We start from the raw sequence: 19,865 nt of genomic DNA, 5'->3' as shown, positions 1-19,865 counted from the left end.
GCTGTTATTATTCAAGAGCACTAGTTGTGTACTACTGACACCACTACACACCCTCTGGTGGCAAAAGTAAGTAACAACACTTGGACAAACTCTTCTTTAATAAAAAAAGAACATTCTGATAAAGTGTCACAACACATTTCAAACATAAAGAGACAAGCTGACCATTTAGTTACTCGTTTGGTTCAATCTGGACATTTTCATTTTACATTAGTATAATCTTTTTTGTTGGACCCCCATCAGGACACTCCTAAGAGACCGGCTGTGACTCTGTGGACTCCTCACGTCTGGGTCCTCTCAGCAGAATGTGGTAACCAGTCACAGACTGAGAACCACCTCAGAGTCACTCATTGTGTTTCTCTTTCTTCACATTTTGGAAAGGTCTTGAGCCACGGCTCGTTGCTGCAAAGTTTACAGTTTACAACGGCCAGTTTAGACTGACAGTGGAGTGTGCTGAAGACAGAGTGTTAATACTTTGGTATTCAAGTATATTTATTATTTACCAAATTACCACAGTTGCACCCTGCGCCCAATTTAGCTAGCTAGCTGACTTGCTAGCTAAAAAGACCATGCTAGGGATTTAGCATCTTGTTATGTCCGTCACTGTCAACCCACTTACTTTGCACATATTTCCCCCTTTACGAAAGTGAAAAAACGCATACTATTACTTCATGTAATGCTTCACTCAATCATATGTAATGTGTTATTGTGTGTGGCAAATGACTGAAGTGCTGAAGTAGTGATGAAGGTAGTAAGCTTTTGGGTTTTCACAGCTGAAAAACATGTATTTGTGTTTATTGACACATTGGTTTCTTCCTTTAAATGTAAACATCTTCAGTTTTAGATTCACTTTATTCTTTAATAAGAACGTTTTAGCCACTAACACACATAATATTTGATCACTGTGTTGTAAAAACCTTGTATCTTCAATGTAAGGGATTGGTCACAGATGAGATTACATGAACCTGCAGTTTGAAGACATATTGAAACTGTGACAAGGCAGACATTATTTGTGACCGCTCTAAACCAAGACTTTTTTGATAAAAATATAAAATAAATCAAAATGTACTTGTTTACATTGAATAAATTGTTCTCATATGGTTGAGTTTGGTGAAAAGTACCTCATTTGCATATTCGGAACACAGAGCAGAACACATGGCATCATGATGATGTTCTAGAACTCATGTCACTCTCAACTCTGGTGCTGCTGGTCACTTTGTCATTTCACTGCAAACAAGTGGAGAGAGAAGACGTATTGATCAACCTCTCGACGAATCGAACCAACTCGACTGATCGACTCGACAAATACTTTGTGATGGAGGTAAGTCACTGTTTGTTTCTCCCTCATGTAGAAAAAGTGTGTGAGAACTTGAAGATACAATATACAATATGAAGATGCGTTTATGAACAGAAAGCATGTGCTGCTGCTCCTTTTTTTAAATATTTCTCATATTGAAAGTTAGATAGACGATGTATTCTCAAAGTGTAGGTGAACTCTCCCTTCTCCTGCCTTCTCATCATGTGTGTAATGTGGTTCTCACACAATCCACATGTGCCTGTCAGAAACAGAAGGATATACACCGCCTCCTCCCCAGTAACTATATGCTGCCGGAACTTGTTGGAGAGGGATGCTATGGAGAAGTGTTCAAATGTGTCAAAAAGGACACCAACGAGACTGTTGCAGTAAAGATCCCAAAAGGTGTTACTGTTGAAGAAAAGATCCCTAAACACGCCGTGACCCTCAACAATGAAGTAATTACTCACCAGCATGTTTTTGTCACTTTTATCTAAAAAAAAATCTTTCTCCAGAGTTGAAAACTTGTGTCAACAACTAATCGTCACACTTGTGTTCCCCAGTTGAATCTTATGAACATGTTTAAAAGGATGAACCTGGACGAGCGGAACGTCGTCAGGTTCATTGACTTCTTCCAGCTGACGGACAAAAGAACTGCTCTCGTCTTTGAGTTGCTGGATATGACTCTCCTTAACTACCTGATTGAAATGAAAACCTTGAATATAGATGACATCAGGAGTGTAATCCAACAGGTATGGATACCGTCGCATCGGACACAACACTTAAGTCAAAAAGCTGTGAGTTCACCCTTTGAATTTCATTGCTGATCTTGCAGTTGGCCACAGCCTTTGACGCCCTGAAGACCATTGGAGTGATCCATGCAGACCTGAAGACAAACAACATCATGGTGGTGGAAGGAAAAGCTCAGCCACTCAGGGTGAAGCTCATTGACTTCGGAATGGCTGTTCTGACCTCTAGCGTGAAGCAGGGCCAACGCCACCAAATAGTCGCGTACAGGTGAGCTACAGAGAGACTCGAATCATATTCCTCTGTGTGCGTAGGAGATGTCTACCATCCGTTCAAATATAGCAGTGTTTTTTCATTCTGTGTCGGACATTTGTTTCATTTTCAGGGCTCCAGAAATTATTTTGGGACTTCCAATTTCAGAGGCCATCGACATGTGGTCTCTAGGTGTTGTGATGGCACGCATGGTGCTTGGTGAAGTGCTCTTCCCGAGCAGCAGTCAATACGATGCAGTAAGTCATTAGTTGCGTTTTCATTATCAATTTGCATTTAAAGAAACCTGAGTGGAAATGCAGAAATGCAGAAATGAAAAAGCTGGTGTGTCGATAAAAGCAAAACGCGACAAAGCGAATAAACGATGACGTTCATGAAACCATTGAAATCCATTGAAGAGACGGAAAAACGCTCCACGCAGATCTTCCTCACAATATGTTCTGTGTTTTGTCTGCAGATGCGGTGCATGGTGGAACTCCTGGGTGTACCTCCACGCCGTCTTCTGAGAGCTGGGATGTACTCCACAAACCATTTTGTAAAAAGGCCTTCCGGTCACTGGAGACTGAAGGTATGACAAGATCAAAAGTCCTGTCTCCCTTAACATTCTCTTCTCTGGTTAAGATTTATATTAATCAGTTAACGTGATTAAGAGCTATCTGAAATACCTTCTTTTAGATACCTCGGTTGTACCAGACAAACTCCAAATCCCGCAACCTGGACGATTTGGAAACGGTAGGTGTTTAGATAGATTGTTCTGTCGCTGCTATAGATGAGATTTTAATTGATTCTGAATCGGAAAATAAAAACCGCTGCTGGATTTGCAATTTTGTTTCCCGCATTAGTTTCCCCTGAATCACCTAACTGGGGTGGAAGCTGATGAAAAGATGGAGTGCATGGACCTGCTGAAGGCAATGCTTGAAATGGATGCCAACAAGAGGATCACCCCCAGTCAAGTCCTCGCCCATCCATTCATCACAAGAGAACTCCGCCAGCAGAGCGCTGGGTAAGTGTCTGTGTTTGCAAGTGGGCTGAAATATTTTACCACTTTATATACAGTTAATTTATGAGTAGTGAAAACATTATTCCTTACACTTTTATCTTCTGTGTTTTTGGATTTAGAAGGGTGAAAAACCATATTGGATTTTTTTCAAACATCACATACCGGATGACTTCCTAGTCAGCTGGCTGTTGAACTGCTTGTGTCGTATTTCCACAGCTCCAGTGCCACCAGAGGATTTCACCCAGACCCATTATATCCAGGTGTTATCTTAGTGCGACCTGCACCGGGTGAACAAAGTCCAGTAGAGCGATCCCCTAAATGTGACCCCCCTCCCATTCTAAAAGTGGACCTTAACATGGAACAGGAACACAAAGAAATCACTTCCACATCTGGTAGGAAATGCTTGCCTCCATGCGTGTCTGAATTGTCGAGTTATTTCACATTGTTGTGGATTCTACCAAAATTTCCTTTTGATTTTCAGACTACATGGAGCCCAAGAAGAAGACAATGAAGAAGAAGAACTGCTTCTTTTCCTGGGCCAAGAGGACATTCTCCTGCTGCACCACAGTCGACGATGACGGTATGAATCGCACTATGAACACAACACCTCTCTCGATGGATTTCACACAGGAAATGTAGAGAGCAAGCGTACTTGCATACTCTCTATCAACACTGGATGTCATCTGTCAGGGGCGGTGTTGCAGATAAGTTCATAGTTGCTGAGCGTATGAAGGCAAGTCAATGTCAAAATCCGCGAGCACAAATGACCTCTACACACACACGCGCGTGGATCTCATTTGTGCTCGCCGATTTTGACATTGATTTGCCTTCATAGGGCAGCACGGTTGCTCAGTGGTTAGCACTCTGGCCTCACAGAGAGCTCCTGGCCCCTGTTCCTCTCTATGTGGAGTTTGCATGCGTGGGTTTCCTCCAGGTGCGCCGGTTTCCTCCCACACTCCCAAAACATGCATTTGAGAAAATAAATTGACAATAAATCTGATTCCACCTGATCTTATTTTATTTTACACAACTGGCTGCTCAGGACAATGTCCTTCACACACCACTGTCCTCCACATACTACGTTCTTCCATACACTACTGTCCTCTGTGGTATCGTATTCATTTCCTAGAGAAGGCCTTGCTGGCCCTGTCGGCCCACCACTGTATTACATTATATACACTGTTATGTACGGTTGTATAAGCAACTGTGTCTATCATATATATTCACATAAATATGTCATTATTCATTTTCATACTCTAAAGGTATTTTAATGTGTAGAATCTATATTTTTTACAGTGATTTTTTCGTCCTCTTCATCCTGTAACCTGTGAGTTCACTGACTCACTGAATGAATGAAAGAACAAAGCCAGCTTTTCTGGTTTAGGAAACTAATAACTCTTTATGGATCATTTTACGATTTGAATGTCACAATTGGCTATATATTTGTCTTTAATTTATTCAGGTGATTATTGTTTTCCAAATATCTTATTCATTCTATTTAATCAATATCAAATATATTTGTTAGTTAAATATTTATATAAAACTCAAGGACAGTGGGGTTAATGGCTGTAGAAAATATGAAATATTTGAATAATGAATATCAAAAATGAGTCACTTTGGACGGGTATAATTTCAAATGGATCAATAAATAACAGATTCTCACGCAAACTAAGCAGCTCAGCCGCCATTATGGCTCGAAGTTGTACACGAGTATATGAAAGGGCGATCCTGGTCAGAGCCAAAATGGCGGAGTTTCCCCTTTAAACAAGGAGCCAATCGAAATCGTAGATTTGTTTTCTATCCCATCACAATCCATTTGGAGGGCGGGACCCGCTGAACGGGGAGGAGCTGTTTCTGGGGTGTTGTGAATTCGTTTAGCCAAGAAATCTTGAGTGGGAGTTGTTGATTTTGGTGTTACGTTTTTTTGTCCGTCTATTCACACCGATTTACCAACCGCAGCCATGCCCGGGATAGAGAAGCTGCCAATAGAGGAGACGCTGGAGGACAGCCCTCAGGTAACAGTCCTCTTTCCCTGGAGGCTTCAGCTAGTATGCTAACGTTAGCCACTTGTACGGCTGAGCTAACCGTCTTTGTAGACTCACAGTTGTTTGCCAACAACCAGCGGGGAGATGACAAGTTCAAGCAGCAAGCTAACCGCTAACGGCCCAGCTAATCAAAGCTGTCAGACAGGACACGTCAGCTGTGCATCGGCATCAGACCGTGTGACTGCTATATCGATCAGTCTCGACTCAAGATACGGGAGCCAGAATGTCAGAAATGAACCCGTTTAATGGATAGGTTAGCCGGCTACTTCCTTAGCCTCTTGGCTAGCTGCTGCTTCCTCTCCTTCCATTGATAGCTTGGTAATCTTTTGGGCCATCTTTTGTCATGTCATGTCAATTGTTAAGATGTGTCATTCACACACAGGGAAGAAAGCTGCAGCAAAAAAAAAAACCTGCTGTACAATCACCGATTGGGGGTGTGGCCAGAGTGTGATACACCTGAGTTTGGATGTTTTATAGTTCAGTGCACCTGTAAACAGTTTCACCAGAGAAAATCAGGGGTCCGAATCATGAAACAAGTTCCACTTTTAGTCTGTCTCTGTTTGGGTTACCTGGCTTCACCTGGATATTCTGGATATCCAGTGGTGAGGTGTATCAGACTACATTTACTCAAGTACTGTACCTGAGTATAGAGTATCTCCATTTTCTGTTCTTTATGCTTCTTCTACATTTCAGAGGCAAATATTTACCTTTTGTTTGATACCTTTAGTTACTTTGCAGATTCAGATTAATAGTACAAAATATAAGAAAATGAATACATTATGATGTATTAATATGAAATCAAAAGCATTTGACAAGCAATGGGAATTTGCACTCTTGTTTTTCCTAACATGACCCTTGCTTATTCACCATTTCTCCCATTGATGTGTGTAGAATTAACCAAATGATTATATTTGTACGTTCTTAATCGTAAGAAAATGGAAATAAAATAAGATTGCCTTTATGTACCAATGTGGAGTGCATTCAACCAAATATTATTTGTGAAAGGTGCAGTTGAGACACACCTTGAGGAACAGTACTGCACTGTGTTGACATGTAACAGGTGTGGATTTACATAGATAGGTGTGGGTTTGGGTTTTTGCCAGGTACACAAGGGATCATTTTGTGTGCTGCGGTTTTATAGATCGGTCAAATGATTAACAACACTTTCACCAGTGTTCTTGTTGTGTTTTTGCACGTAGACACGCTCTCTGCTGGGAGTGTTTGAGGAGGACACTGCAGCGATGTCCAACTACTGTACACAGCTCTATCAGGCCATGCAGAGGATTTATGATGCACAGGTAAACACAGACTTGATTCACAGGTGTAGTGCCACTGGCTTTGCAGGTGTAGACGGAACATACAACCTGATTGGTAACTGCGTCTGACCTGTTTTGTCTTTCAGAATGAGCTCAGTGCTGCGACACACCTGACCTCCAGACTGCTGAAAGAGTACGACAAACAGGTAGGCCAAGTCGTCAACCAGCCACCGACTTCATGAAACCAGATACCAGCTCTACACAACTAGCCTTGCAATGCTACAACACTAGACATTAGCCTTTTTATACTACCCACTGAAAAATGCTAGCCACCAACCTTTAAATGCTATTCATCTGCTTTATAACAATAGCCACAGGCCACATAACAATAAACACTAACAATAGCCACTGGACTAGCTGGACTAGCCACCTTCTTTACGACGCTAGCCACCAGCTTTACGACGCTAGCCACCTTCTTTACGACGCTAGCCACCTTCTTTACGACGCTAGCCACCAGCTTTACGACACTAGCCACCTTCTTTACGACGCTAGCCACCAGCTTTACGACGCTAGCCACCAGCTTTACGACGCTAGCCACCAGCTTTACGACGCTAGCCACCAGCTTTACGACGCTAGCCACCAGCTTTACGACGCTAGCCACCAGCTTTACGACGCTAGCCACCTTCTTTACGACGCTAGCCACCAGCTTTACGACGCTAGCCACCAGCTTTACGACGCTAGCCACCAGCTTTACGACGCTAGCCACCAGCTTTACGACGCTAGCCACCAGCTTTACGACGCTAGCCACCAGCCTTATATCACTAGCCACTAGTCTTATGATGACCTTTTCTCTGGAGACAACCTCGGGTCAACATTTAACCAACATTTGTTCTGTGACGATGAATTCACAGATTCCTCTACTGTGCGTTTCATGTCTGTTTGCTGCTGCAGAGACACATTTGTTCTTCTCACAAGAATCAATCTAATCCATTCCTCCACGTTGTTGTTGTTGTTGTCATTCGCAGCGTTTTCCTCTAGGGGGCGATGACGAGGTGATGAGCTCCACCCTGCAGCAGTTTGCAGAAGTCATTGATGAGGTGAGAGAATGAAAACACACCAGAGCTCCGTCTGCTGCTGTTTTATTCTTCTTGGATGTGCCACAACAGGCAGAGTTTACCTGACAGGATATGACATAATACGATATGACAACTTCCTCTTCCTCTTTTTTGTAGTTGAGTTCCTGTCATGCCGTCTTGTCCACCCAGCTTGCAGATGCCATGATGTTTCCCATCACTCAGTTTAAAGAGAGAGACCTGAAGGGTAGGAAACACACATGCGCTACACCAATAATCCGGCCCACATAATTGGAGACACACTGTTGTCTTAAGTCTAAGATTTCCCTTAATTGGTACAAAGGGGTCTAAACCAGGAAAACGGACCCAGACAGATTTTGTACTGTAACTTACAGTTCTGTTCTTCTCTCACAGAGATCCTCACTCTGAAAGAAGTCTTCCAAATATCCAGTGATGGTAAGTTTTAACACTACTTCGGGCTGCAGTTAATGTTCTGTATACATTTTTTGTTAATATTTCAAAGGATAAAAGTTTTCCACAGCTTCAAAGAGTCATCTTCCAACTAACCAATCATAAGCCCCACCCACTCGTCTGCTCATAGAATTTAGTTTTTTAATTAAATTATTGGATCACTGAAAATCCATCTCAGCTACAAACACTGATAGTATCACAGCTACAGTCGAGCTTGAAGCTGCATGTAAAGTAAAGTATCTTAAAATCTGGCTAAGATTTTCTCGACCAACAAACCTGCCTGTTCCTGTTGAACCTGTTTACTTCAAATGTCTCGATAAAATTAAGAGTTAATATTTCTGGATAAGTACGGTCGGAGACTAAGGATCGGTCAATTGCTTATTTTGTGTCAACAGTTTATGATAAGCAGAACATTTTTCACACGAGAGAAGCTTAAATATACAAATGTTTGCCAGTTTTCTATAAAAATGTACTTAAAGAGGACATTTGTGGATGTCCTATCAGTGTTGACTTGTTAAATGTAGTCAAAATAAATTCCTCAGTGTGCGTTGATACTGAAATCTGAGTTTGCAGCTGCAAAATCTGTTGTTCCGTCCGACAGGCAGCACAAACGGGAAAACTCTCAATCAGTACAGAAAGCACTTTGGAATTTATTGCTTTGACTTAATTGACTTTGTTTACCATCGACGCTGATTCTGATTGGACATCTACATGACAGGTGGCGATGAATCAATTAACGTTCTTCTTGAGAATATATATTTATTTATCTGTGTGTGTGGAGGTCAGTCTGTCCTAATTAGACTGAAGATAAGACGAGAATTTACAGCCGCCGTCTCTGACAGAGTCTTGGTCAAAGTCACCCGGACGCAGCTCAGTGTGAAGTAACTCGTGAACTAAAAGAAGAAAATGTGAAGGTCTCTGTCGGCTTGACTCTGGATCGCCTGCACATTTAGCTGTGCTTAAAGGAAGATTTTACAGTATTTTTTGTCTTAGTGTGAGTTAATGCTTCATGTTTCATTCAAACATGTTAGTGTTGAAAAAGAAAAGAAAAGACAAAGATATGTTTCATGACTGAAATGTTTGTGTCTGTAGATCACGATGTAGCCATTAACAGATACAGCCGCCTGTCCAAGAGGAGGGACAACGACAAGGTAAGAAGCCTCGACACTAAAACATATTAAGCTTCTAGATTATTCTTCATTTCCACGAGTCTGTAACTTCTTAAAGATTTCCAGGGAAGTTTCCTAAAAGTACAGATAAAGCGCTGAAAACTTGGATGAGAGGTTTTATTTTAGTTCTGTTGAGTTTATAAGAAGTTATTGATTTTCTTTTTTTCGAGGAAAAGAAAAGAAAGAAATAATAATGATAAAAACTGCTCCATTTAACTGAAGTAAAACATTCATTCAAATTGCCTGTATCGGGGCTCGGCGGTGAAGGGTTGGCAACCATTTTTAGAAATTTTCAACCAATTCTTGTCCTTTGGTTGCAACCACTTATTAACATAAAATAATAGGGACTGCAAAATGCAAAAGTGGCACCCACAAATAAATACATTTTTACTATTTGTTGCATAAGTGATATTTATAATTTAAATATTGCTGTTACGGTTATAACAGGAACCAGTGTGTTTGCTCACGAGCACTCAGGCACCTGTTTCAGAGACAGCGGTGAAGCAAATTAAGTGTTTTGACTGTTGGTGGGTTTCGTTTGGTTACTGTAATAAAGCTTTTATATTAAATGCTCATTGTTAAGCTGACACATAACTGTGTAGTATCTTAATTACTTAAATTATAAGTAAACTAAAAATGGGAACCATATTTTCAGTTTCGGCAAACAAAAGCTGATGGCTGGTTGTCTGCCTGGCAACCACTTTTTAAAAGATAGTGTTGAGCCATTAGGACAAAAGGACTCTTTAGGTTGCACTAGTGTTGGGCAACGTCTGCAGAAATGATTAGAAACATATGGACTCGTGAAATAACCAAATAACTTCTGGATCATCCAGTCAGTCAGTCATCCATCCAGTTTTAGCCCATTAACTTAAGTTATGTGCCAATATGAACGTTTTACAATACGACTATCTCGACTTAAAGTGTACTATATATATATATATATATATATATATATATATATATATATATATATATATATATATATATTACTATACTGTAATAAGAAGAGAGTCTTGTGTGCTGCAGTTGCGGGCGGAGGCCGTGGAGGACGTTTACACTTCCCGCAAGAAACACCACCAGACCATGATGCACTACTTCTGCTCGCTGAACACGCTACAGTACAAGAAGAAGACGGCTCTGCTGGAGCCGCTGCTGGGCTACATGCAGGCCCAGGTACGTACGTACACACACACACACACACACACACACACACACACATTAAAAAAAATGTTTATTACTTAGATACAAAAACATGAAAAAATTGGCTCCGGGTTGAAAGATATTGAAGTTCCTCTTTAAGAGACGGTGTAATTCATCAGGAGAAACTTTTGGGTTTGTCCTTGAGTCAACTAGTCCCAGTTCATTTCACCGTAGAGCTGTTAATAACATGTAACATGTATGTGACGCTAAATAAAGAGAGAAACACGAGACTGCTGGGAAGAGGAGCAGACAGAGCTGTCACCAAACCTGCTGATGCGTCTTCATCTGTGTTTGTTCTCTGCAGATCAGTTTCTTTAAACTGGGTTCAGAAAATCTCACCCAGCAGTGGGAGGACTTCCTGGGAACCATAGGAACCAGTGTCCAGAAGTAAGACCCCCCCCCCCCCCCCCCTTCTCCCCCATCACCTCCTCTCATTTGTTTTTGCTTTTGTGTGTGTTCTACAGTCAAGGTCTCAAATGCTTTGTTTTATTTCCTTGAACTCAGTTTAAGTTTGAGGAATATTGCAAAATGGACGGAAACATGACAGAAAAGTGAAGGCGAACATATGACGACAGAGTGTGTGTGTGTGTGTGTGTGTGTGTGTGTGTGTGTGTGTGTGTGTGTGTGTAGCGTGCGTCGGGAGATGGAGAAGGAGGTCGGGCAGATGCAGGAGACCATCCAGGAGATGGAGACATCATGTGACCAACTGTACGCACCGTGTGACCCTGACCCCGCCCACTCGCCCGTCTGTCGTAACCTGACCAGGAAACAGGGCTACCTGTACATCCGCAAGTAGGACACACACACACACACACACACACACACACAAATATTATCTGATCTTTGAAATTCATCTTTTCTTTTGGCTAAATAGACATTAAAACAATCTTGGTGAAAACTTGGACTTAACGTAACTCTTCTTCTGTCCCTCAGTAAGACGGGGCTGGTGTCTTCGTCCTGGGAGCGTCAGTACTTCTTCACGCAGGGCGGTAATCTGATGCAGCAGGGCCGCGGCGAGGTGGCGGGCGGTCTGGTCACCGACCTCGACAACAGTTCCGTCATGGCGGTCGACTGCGACGACCGGCGCTTCTGCTTCCAGGTCACTTCCTTCGATGGCAAGAAGTGAGAGGACTCCCGCTTTTCCTTAACATTTGTCCTTCGAGATGTTTTCTCTCCATTCTTAAGTTTTCAAGATGGAGGAGTATGAATGCCACTTTTGTGTGTTTTTCGTCAGGTTGGTGTGGCTGCAGTCGGAGGGCAGGAAGGACTGCGAGGAGGTAAAATTACTTCTGTCTTCTGTCACGTGACCTGCTCTGTTTTTGTCTGAGTCTTCACGCCGTCTCCTCTGCTGCTTTCCTCCTCCAGTGGATCTCCACCATCAACAACATCTCCAAAAGGATCTACCTGAGTGAGAACGCAGAGGTCTGTGTCCCATTTCCCTCATTAACTTCCATTTTATGTGTTTTTATTTACTTGGTCACTGGTCGTTTGGCAGCCATCTTTAGATGTAGTCCAGCCTGGTTTCACACTTCTGATTTGTCGATTGATTAAAGAACGTAAGTCGACCACTCGGAGCAAAATACACGTCCGCATATATAAAGTCTTATGAGCTGGCACTACCACAGACATCGCACATCCACAAGTCACTATAAATGAAAATGAACTAAAGTCAGAGGACCAGCTGATCACTGAGCAGGAGAAGTGATCTGAGAGAATACAAAGTCTCTCATCTTCCTCTGTGATTAGTGGCTCATCGGCACCAGAAACACGAGTCGGTTAAACGTTCTTGTTATTGTTTTAGGTGGAAAGTTGGACAAAGACGACATCTCGTAAAACCAGTGTGTACTGGCAGTATTTTAATTTGCCAGAAAATGTAAATACGTTTGTGTGTAGACCGTCGTACAACCACTGACCAGAGCAATATGTACGATAAAGATAATGCAGCTCATCAAAGACAAGAAGTGCTTCCACTCAAACTGATCACATCCAGATTAGAGAACAGTGCGAAGTGCCACATATATGTCATCGGTGTTTAAAATAGGATTAGGTTATTGAAAAGTATGACTTCAAATGGCTATTATAAAACATGCAATATGCTTTCAGACAATTGTTAAACCTTCTAGAGTGTAGACAGGAAGTTAAAAGACAAAATGTGTTAGCAGGGAGCTGACAGGAAATGAGAGGAGATCAAATAAAATAGTACACTAAAAATAACTTTGCTGAAAAGCTATTTGAATTTCGTGCACTCAAAGTCGTTCCCTATTGGTTGACGCTGACAGTGCTGTCATCCCATTGGCAGGAGCTGGCAGCCAGAGTGAACCAATCAGCTCTCGAGGCCGTGACGCCATCGCCGTCCTTCCAGCAGAGACACGAGAGCATGAGGCCCAGCAGGTGTGTGTGTGTGTGTGTGTGTTAGAAGACCACCAGTGTCAAAACAAAGTGTGATCAACAACCTCGTAACCAATCAGCTGTAATGAAGACCGACTCTCTCTCTCTCTCTCTCTCTCTCTCTCTCTCTCTCTCTCCCCCAGTAAAGGGCGAGCGAGCAGCATCAGCTCTGTCGGGTCCGAGCCGTCGCCCGCCCTCTCTGTGCTCTCATTGGATGCCCTGATTGCCCCGGACACGCCCATCCAGTTTGACATCATATCCCCCGTCAGCGAGGAGAACTCAGGACAGAGCAAGACGGCAGCACAGTCCGGCAGGTAGGTGTGTGTGTGTGTGTGTGTGTAGGTGTGTGTGTGTGTGTGTGAGACATGGATGCTAAAGCTACCTCATGTCTCTTATTTTCGACATAAGCGTCAGTTCACACAATTACTTAAAAATGATATTTAAATGTTCTGTCTTACATCTCTTAAAGCATATATATATATTTTTTTATGCCATTAATTTGCACTGTCAATATATTTTTTCGAGCTGTTTTTGTCATGAATACTTTGACGGCAAACTTTATTACTCCACTTAACATTGACAAAGGCAGCGTAGACCAGATCCAATCCCTCTGTTCTTACCTTTCACAATAAAAGCCTCAAGTAAAAGTATAAATAAACAAAAGCATAATAAAAAAAACTATAGTTACCTAATTTAATAGTGTATTGAACAACAACAACATATCTGTATATTTGATATATATTTGACCCACTTCAAAATAAGACTTGTATGATTTTTATATTGAAATATTTAAAAAGAAGTTTTCCTTTGGAAAATTTCCAGAAATGTACTGACCTGATCAAAGTATCACTATTTGTGTGAGTGAGAGTTTGTATTTGGGGTAGAAAGCTTGTGTTCTGTCTAGTAATGTAGCAGCTGTTGGTTGGTGTTCAATACTGTGTGTGTATGTGTGTGTGTGTGTGTGTGTGTGTCCGTCCACAGAAGGAGTAATCCATTTGGAGAGTCAGGAGACGGCACGTCAGAAGACAGTGAAGGTACCGTCCGTCCGTCTGGCTCTTATATTTATTTATATTAAATTTGAAAACCAATTTCCATGATTTCTCTTGCAGTCAGTTTCAATGTTATCACTTTTATTAATGACTGTCAGAGTAAGTGTGATTGCCTACTCTCATGCGATGAACCTTAGTTGGCTCACTGCTGCCCCCTTGTGGACGGGAGGTGAAAACATCCACTTTAAATACAGTTGTCGGTAATAGTGGGTGTTATTCCCCTCATCGGCCACAGGGGGCAGAACAGACAATGTCTCACCTAAAAACATACCTGGACAAGCATTACAAACATGAGAAGTATGATCTATCAGAAGTGTTTTGGTTTCATTAGACCGCTTCAGACTTCGGTATACATTTTTATCGCCCAGACTCGATCCTCCACCAGCTCTTCATCGTTCGCTTCCTGGGCTCCATGGAGGTGAGGACCGCCGAGTCAGCGGAAGTCATCCCTGAGACCATGAGGCAGATCCTGGCAGCCAGAGCCATCCACAACATCTTCAGGATGACAGAGTCGCACCTGCTGGTCACCTGCGACTGCCTCAAGTAAGATTCACGTATCATTGAGAGACAAAAGTCACAAGAGGAACCTTAAATAACCCAAATACACCGTCGTACTATGTAGATGAAAAAATGACTTTAAATGTGAAATTAAAACGTAAACATGGCGTCTGCATACTGGGAAATCTTTTTCTGCAAAAAGGCTGGTTTATCATGGAGATCAAGTAGGACAGAATTCACTATAACATTATGAAGAAGTTATTAATTAACACATTTTTGTAAAGTCTCTGTTCAATAAAAGGTCTTTGATTTCCATGTTTGTTTTCGTTTCAGACTCATTGATCCTCAGACACAAGTCACTCGACTCAGGGTGAGATGATCTCTGCTCACGTCTTCTGCTCAGGAAGCTTTAGTCTCCGTCACGTTTCTATTGATGCGTTCCCTCTTTCCTTCCCTCGTGTCCTCCTCTCCTCTCTCCTCCTGTAGTTCCCTCTCACCAGCGTGGTTCAGTGTTCGTCCCATCAGGACAACAAGAGGCTGTTTGGGTTCGTCCTGCAGTCGGCGGACGGGCCGGCTGACAGCCGAGCCGTCGGCTACATCTTCGAATCCAACAACGACGGAGAGAAGGTTGTTCGGTGTCTGTCTCTCCGTTAGTCTCACTGTCCACAAACTGTCTGTCTGTCTGTCTGACCACCCCCCATGTGTCTTCTTCACGTGTTTCAGATCTGCGACAGCGTCGGCCTGGCCAAGCAGATAGCCTTCCACTCCGAGATGGTGAGACGGATTGATAACTTTAACTCACAGTGTTTTAGAGCCGGTGTCTTCGGGTGAATTTATTCTGGTTGTCTCGTTGTTGTGTAGGACCGGAAGGCCGTGGAGAAGAGGAAGGAGCACGACAAGGCTAAAGAGAAACAGCAGGAGGAGCTCAGCAAACAGAAGCAGATAGAGAAGGTGATCTTTAACATTTAACTCCTCACTCGTCCCCTGTACTGAAACCAGGCGCCAGTGAAGCCGATGAGGAAGAATCTTAAAACTTGCATTCTCTCTACTGACCAGCAGAGGGCGACTCCTGACAGACTTCAGATTGTATAGAAGTCTATGAGAAAATGACGACTTCTCACTTGAATTTATTCCCTCAGTAAACATGAGTTTATGGTCAAGTGGTTAGGAAAAGACATTACGGTCGTAGTGTACCAAAAAATACCAGGATGTCCGACTACATCCCGTCCATTTTGCTGCATGCAAACCAGCATGCTTCTGGCTGTTCTGACCCACAACATAGAGAGAGAGCAGTCCGACGAGTTTATTGACAGAAGCCGACGGGTAAATCAGCAAAAGGGTCAAAGCTCAAGGAGCAATGTTGTGACTTGTTTGCATTCTGCTTTCAACAGGTCGTACTTTATAAGGGCAGCGACAGGAAGTACTGCAAGTCAAATAGTTGGAGGGTGCAGCTGTAGTTTCTTTTTACTCTTAGCTAATACATTAGGTGACCTTTAACCCCAGCCCAGTGTGCTTTAGATATATTTAGGTTTTATCGTAGAAGCAGATTTTGCTGATGAATCCTCATAATCTTTACCTGAAACAATCAAGAGTTCCAACTAACAATTATTAATTTGAAAAATAACACAATTTGCGTCTTCAAATGTCCGAAACCCAAAGATTTCTTCAGTTTAGTTTATCAGTTTTAATTATAATCTAAATACATTTGATAACTTTAGTTACTTTGCATATTGAGATATAAATCATTAAATTATAGATTAAACTACCCGGCAGTATATAAAGTAATTAAAATTAGCTCCACCAGCTGCAACATTAAAGTGATGAACACATCATGATTTAATAATTATAATCAAGTAATATTAGATATTTCAACATATTTAACTTGGTCGTTTTTCTCCAGGATCTGGAGGAGCAGAGCCGCTTGATCGCCGCCTCGAGTCGCCCCCCCAACCAACCCGCCGCCGACGGACAATTCCTGGTGCTCAGCAACAGCCAATCGGAGGACAGCGATGCCGGGGAAGAGGGCAAGAAGAAGGGCGAGTCTGAAGCCTGACGAAGCCATGTTTTACCAGCTCAGGAGTCAGAGAATGGAGAACAACAAACGCCCGCCCGGGCTGCCTGCGACTGAAAAACATGCGCTCCCTCTCTAGCTGGAGGATAAACTAAACGCACCCTCACTATAAGAGGAGGAGGAGGAAGAAGAGGAAGAAGAGGAGAGCAGTATGAGTGGAAATGTCTCGTCAGACTTTTGTTTTTATTCTGTGTGTAAAAAAAAAAAAGAAACGCTTTTTATACCGGCTCTCCAGAAAAGGACGCACGTATAGATTTAACCTGCAAGTTACTGTTTGTTTAATGTATAGAAAGAGTTTAAGCAATGACGGAGGAGTTAAAGAGCAACATGTGCAGACTAATGAGCGAGGATCAGGCGGAGACAAACGTCAGAGTGAGACAGTTCGGAGGTGAAGGTTTCCCCGAGATTACAGAACAAAAAGACGAAGGCCGAATAGGCGAGTCTTATTTTGAAGAGTACTTCCTGTTCTTCCTGACCATTTAAAAAAAGAAGCATCCTGCAGTGTTGCATTCCTTTAAAAAGCATCTTTCCCTCCAGACAGTCACTGGTTTTCACTCGTTCTTGTAAAATCTTTAAACGAGACGTCGATCAATCTGAACAGAAAATATATCTGCAGCTATTTTAAATGATCGATCAGTCGTGGTTCCAGCTCCTTAAGTGAGAATCTGTGGGAACTTTTGACTGTTTCAGTAAGTTAATCATCATCATGACCACATCAGAGTGATGAAGCATGAAATCTCCGTTCATCAGGGATCAACACTCTGAGTCTCTGACAGCTGATTTTCATAGTTCATCAATAGTTTATTAAGAAGAACTGAAGGCAGCGGGTCAATTACACACATATCATATCTGGTGGATTTGCAGGTTAAAAATGATTTATATTCCATGTAAAACAAAATGAAACATGGAAAATGTTCAGATCCACAAAGCGTGCTCGTGTCAAACTAAATATCTTAAAGTTAAAACACTCAAAGATTTACAATTGATTAACACACTTACTGTTTGTTGTTACAGTTGTTTATTGAAGACAAAATTATCGGTTCTTTTAAAAACAAATATATGAACCACTGAAATATCCAGCAGCATTCAGCATATCATAGTGGATCAAATCCTCCAAAGCAAATCATAACTTTATGTCTCAGAATTCACCTTTTCTGTGTTTGTTGGGGGAATTGTCGGAAATTCGTTTTGTCCAGCGTCCCATGCAGTTTGTATGCAGTGTGTGTGCGCGCGTGTCAGGACGGAGCCAACATGGCCGCCACAGGAAACCTGGATGTTGTGAAACCGCAGAATTGAAAAAATCTGATATTGAAAAGTTTTTCATATTAAGATTAGTTTTCTTTCCACATATCTGCAAGTTCTGCCTCCGACAAAATGAATAGACGCATGAAAGTATTGCTCATTAATAATAATAATCTTGTATTATATCATATTGTTGAGATAAACAACAAAAGCACAAATCTGATCAAATGATCTCACTTCGGCCTTATTTGTCGACAGTTAAAAACTGAAAAAAGAAGTTTGGGGCTCAAACGTTTGTCTTTTCTGATTCGCTGGTTGAAGAAAATTAACATTTTTAACACTTAACCAAATAATCAGCTGAGTCGGCGTGTTTCTCCTGAATATTTATCTGTGCTTTTACAAAAGAAAAAGTTTCTGTGTCATTTGTTTGGGATCGCTTTCTGTTCACAGATTTTATTCATTAATCTTGTATCAGGGGTCAGAGGTCACAGCCTCCTGTGGTGGACGATGAAGAGGATGTTTCTGAAAAGCCTAAATCAACGTTTACTGATGACGTTTATTTTGGGAGGATGTGTTCTCGCTGTAAACAGGTGAAGACCTCGTGTTGAAGAAGCTGCACTTTACTGACGCAGGAATAAACGGGAACGATGTTGAACTGTAAATATGATTCAGTGATAATTGTTTGTGTCATAAATGATAATAAAAAAAAAAAGGCTTTTCAGTGATAAATAAAAAGCACTAACTCCACCCGCCTGAGTCCGTCTGTTTTTAGATCAAGCGAACCTGTTGGTGGTTAGCATCTTGTCCTAAATACAATGAGATATATATATATATTAAAAAAATATGAAAATACAGATATTTCAACCAGTTATCCATCACTCTTAGCTAAATAAGTTCACACTCAACACACAGCTGACCCAACATGAAGATGTACGAGTTAATTCTAAATTCGTTGACATTGTTTCCATTTCTCAAAAAGCAGCAACAGATGTGCAGTTCATTCAGAATGTATCCAGAGCACTTAACATTTTGTAATGCAGCAGCTGGATGCTAAAGTCATTTAAATGAATGTTCCCCACGTATAGATCTACATTAGATACTCAATGACAAAGTGAAAACAGGTTTTTATTTTAATCTTTGGCAAATGTACTAAAGAGAAGAAACTGAAATATCACACTGACGCAGGTATTGAGTCTTCTGCAGGAAGCTTTGCACATCTGGATTTGGGGATTTTCTTGACAATCTAGATCACAACTTCTCCCCTCCTCGTTTCCTTCCCTAACCCTAAACTGCAGCTGCTGTGTGTCCACAGATAAACCTTTGGATATCCCGCCGGTCTTCTCTGCAGATCTCCGTCAGGTTCTTCACGTCTCTCCAGAGATGTTGGATGAGTCTCACGTCCCGGTTCTTGCTGGTTTTCCCTCGAGGACGATCACACAGTCGTCCCCAACAAGCCGATCATGCGCTGTGTTGGCTGTGTGTTGAGGATCGTGGTCCCGTAGAGAGTCTTGTTTTCTCTCACTCTTTATGTGCTTCTATACAAACTCCAAGCAGCTTTCATGTGTCTGTCACTGTCCTGATGGGTGATCGATGCTTGTCCTTCTGGAGGTTTCTCCCTCTTATGAAAGCCCTTCTCCCCCATGAACACTGCTCAGTTTTGGCTTGTTGTTCCAAAACTTCTCTCTCATTTCAGAATCGTGGAGGCCACTGAGCTCTTTCAATGCAGCAGACATGTTTCTGCAGCCTTCCTCAGATCTGTGCCTCCACACGATCCTGTTCTCTGAGCTTCCTCTGATGTGTGTGTGTGTGTGTGTGTGTCACATAATAACCACAGCTAATCATGTCCAATCAGTTGAATTATTGACCACAGGTGGTCTCTAATCAACAAGAAACACTTGAGATCAATGTAAAGTGTCTTAACAAAGAGTTTTTTCTTAATCCTGCAAAAATGAAAATCTTGTTTCCACTTTGTTATTGTGGAGTATTGAGTGTTATAAAATAATGTATTCAGAACATTTTATCATAAAGCTGCAACATAAAGAAATATGAATGCTTTCTGAGTGTGATGCATCTTGTAAATCAGAGGTAATATGAT

The 19,865-nt window shown here is 41.8% G+C and overlaps 1 protein-coding gene across 1 annotated transcript; it reads left to right on the top strand.

The window, feature by feature from the left end:
* Window positions 1–5,152: 5,152 nt before the first annotated feature.
* appl1 (adaptor protein, phosphotyrosine interaction, PH domain and leucine zipper containing 1) lies at window positions 5,153–18,517 on the top strand. The gene is made up of 22 exons (XM_076095911.1): window positions 5,153–5,323; window positions 6,553–6,651; window positions 6,756–6,815; window positions 7,635–7,706; window positions 7,842–7,929; window positions 8,097–8,138; window positions 9,246–9,304; window positions 10,349–10,495; window positions 10,827–10,909; window positions 11,153–11,314; window positions 11,456–11,644; window positions 11,757–11,799; window positions 11,888–11,944; window positions 12,822–12,913; window positions 13,054–13,224; window positions 13,892–13,944; window positions 14,328–14,502; window positions 14,791–14,827; window positions 14,944–15,084; window positions 15,181–15,231; window positions 15,319–15,408; window positions 16,358–18,517. Exons 1-22 carry the CDS (start codon window positions 5,270–5,272, stop codon window positions 16,508–16,510), a joined length of 2,118 nt encoding a protein of 705 aa, XP_075952026.1. The 5' UTR covers window positions 5,153–5,269; the 3' UTR covers window positions 16,511–18,517.
* Window positions 18,518–19,865: the final 1,348 nt, after the last annotated feature.

The sequence above is a fragment of the Anarhichas minor genome, unplaced genomic scaffold (genome assembly GCF_050575085.1).
Source record: "Anarhichas minor isolate MPS153535 unplaced genomic scaffold, ASM5057508v1 ptg000021l, whole genome shotgun sequence".
NCBI lineage: Eukaryota > Metazoa > Chordata > Actinopteri > Perciformes > Anarhichadidae > Anarhichas > Anarhichas minor.
The sequence above is the reverse complement of the archived record's forward strand: the minus strand, read 5'-3'. Positions and strand labels throughout refer to the sequence as shown.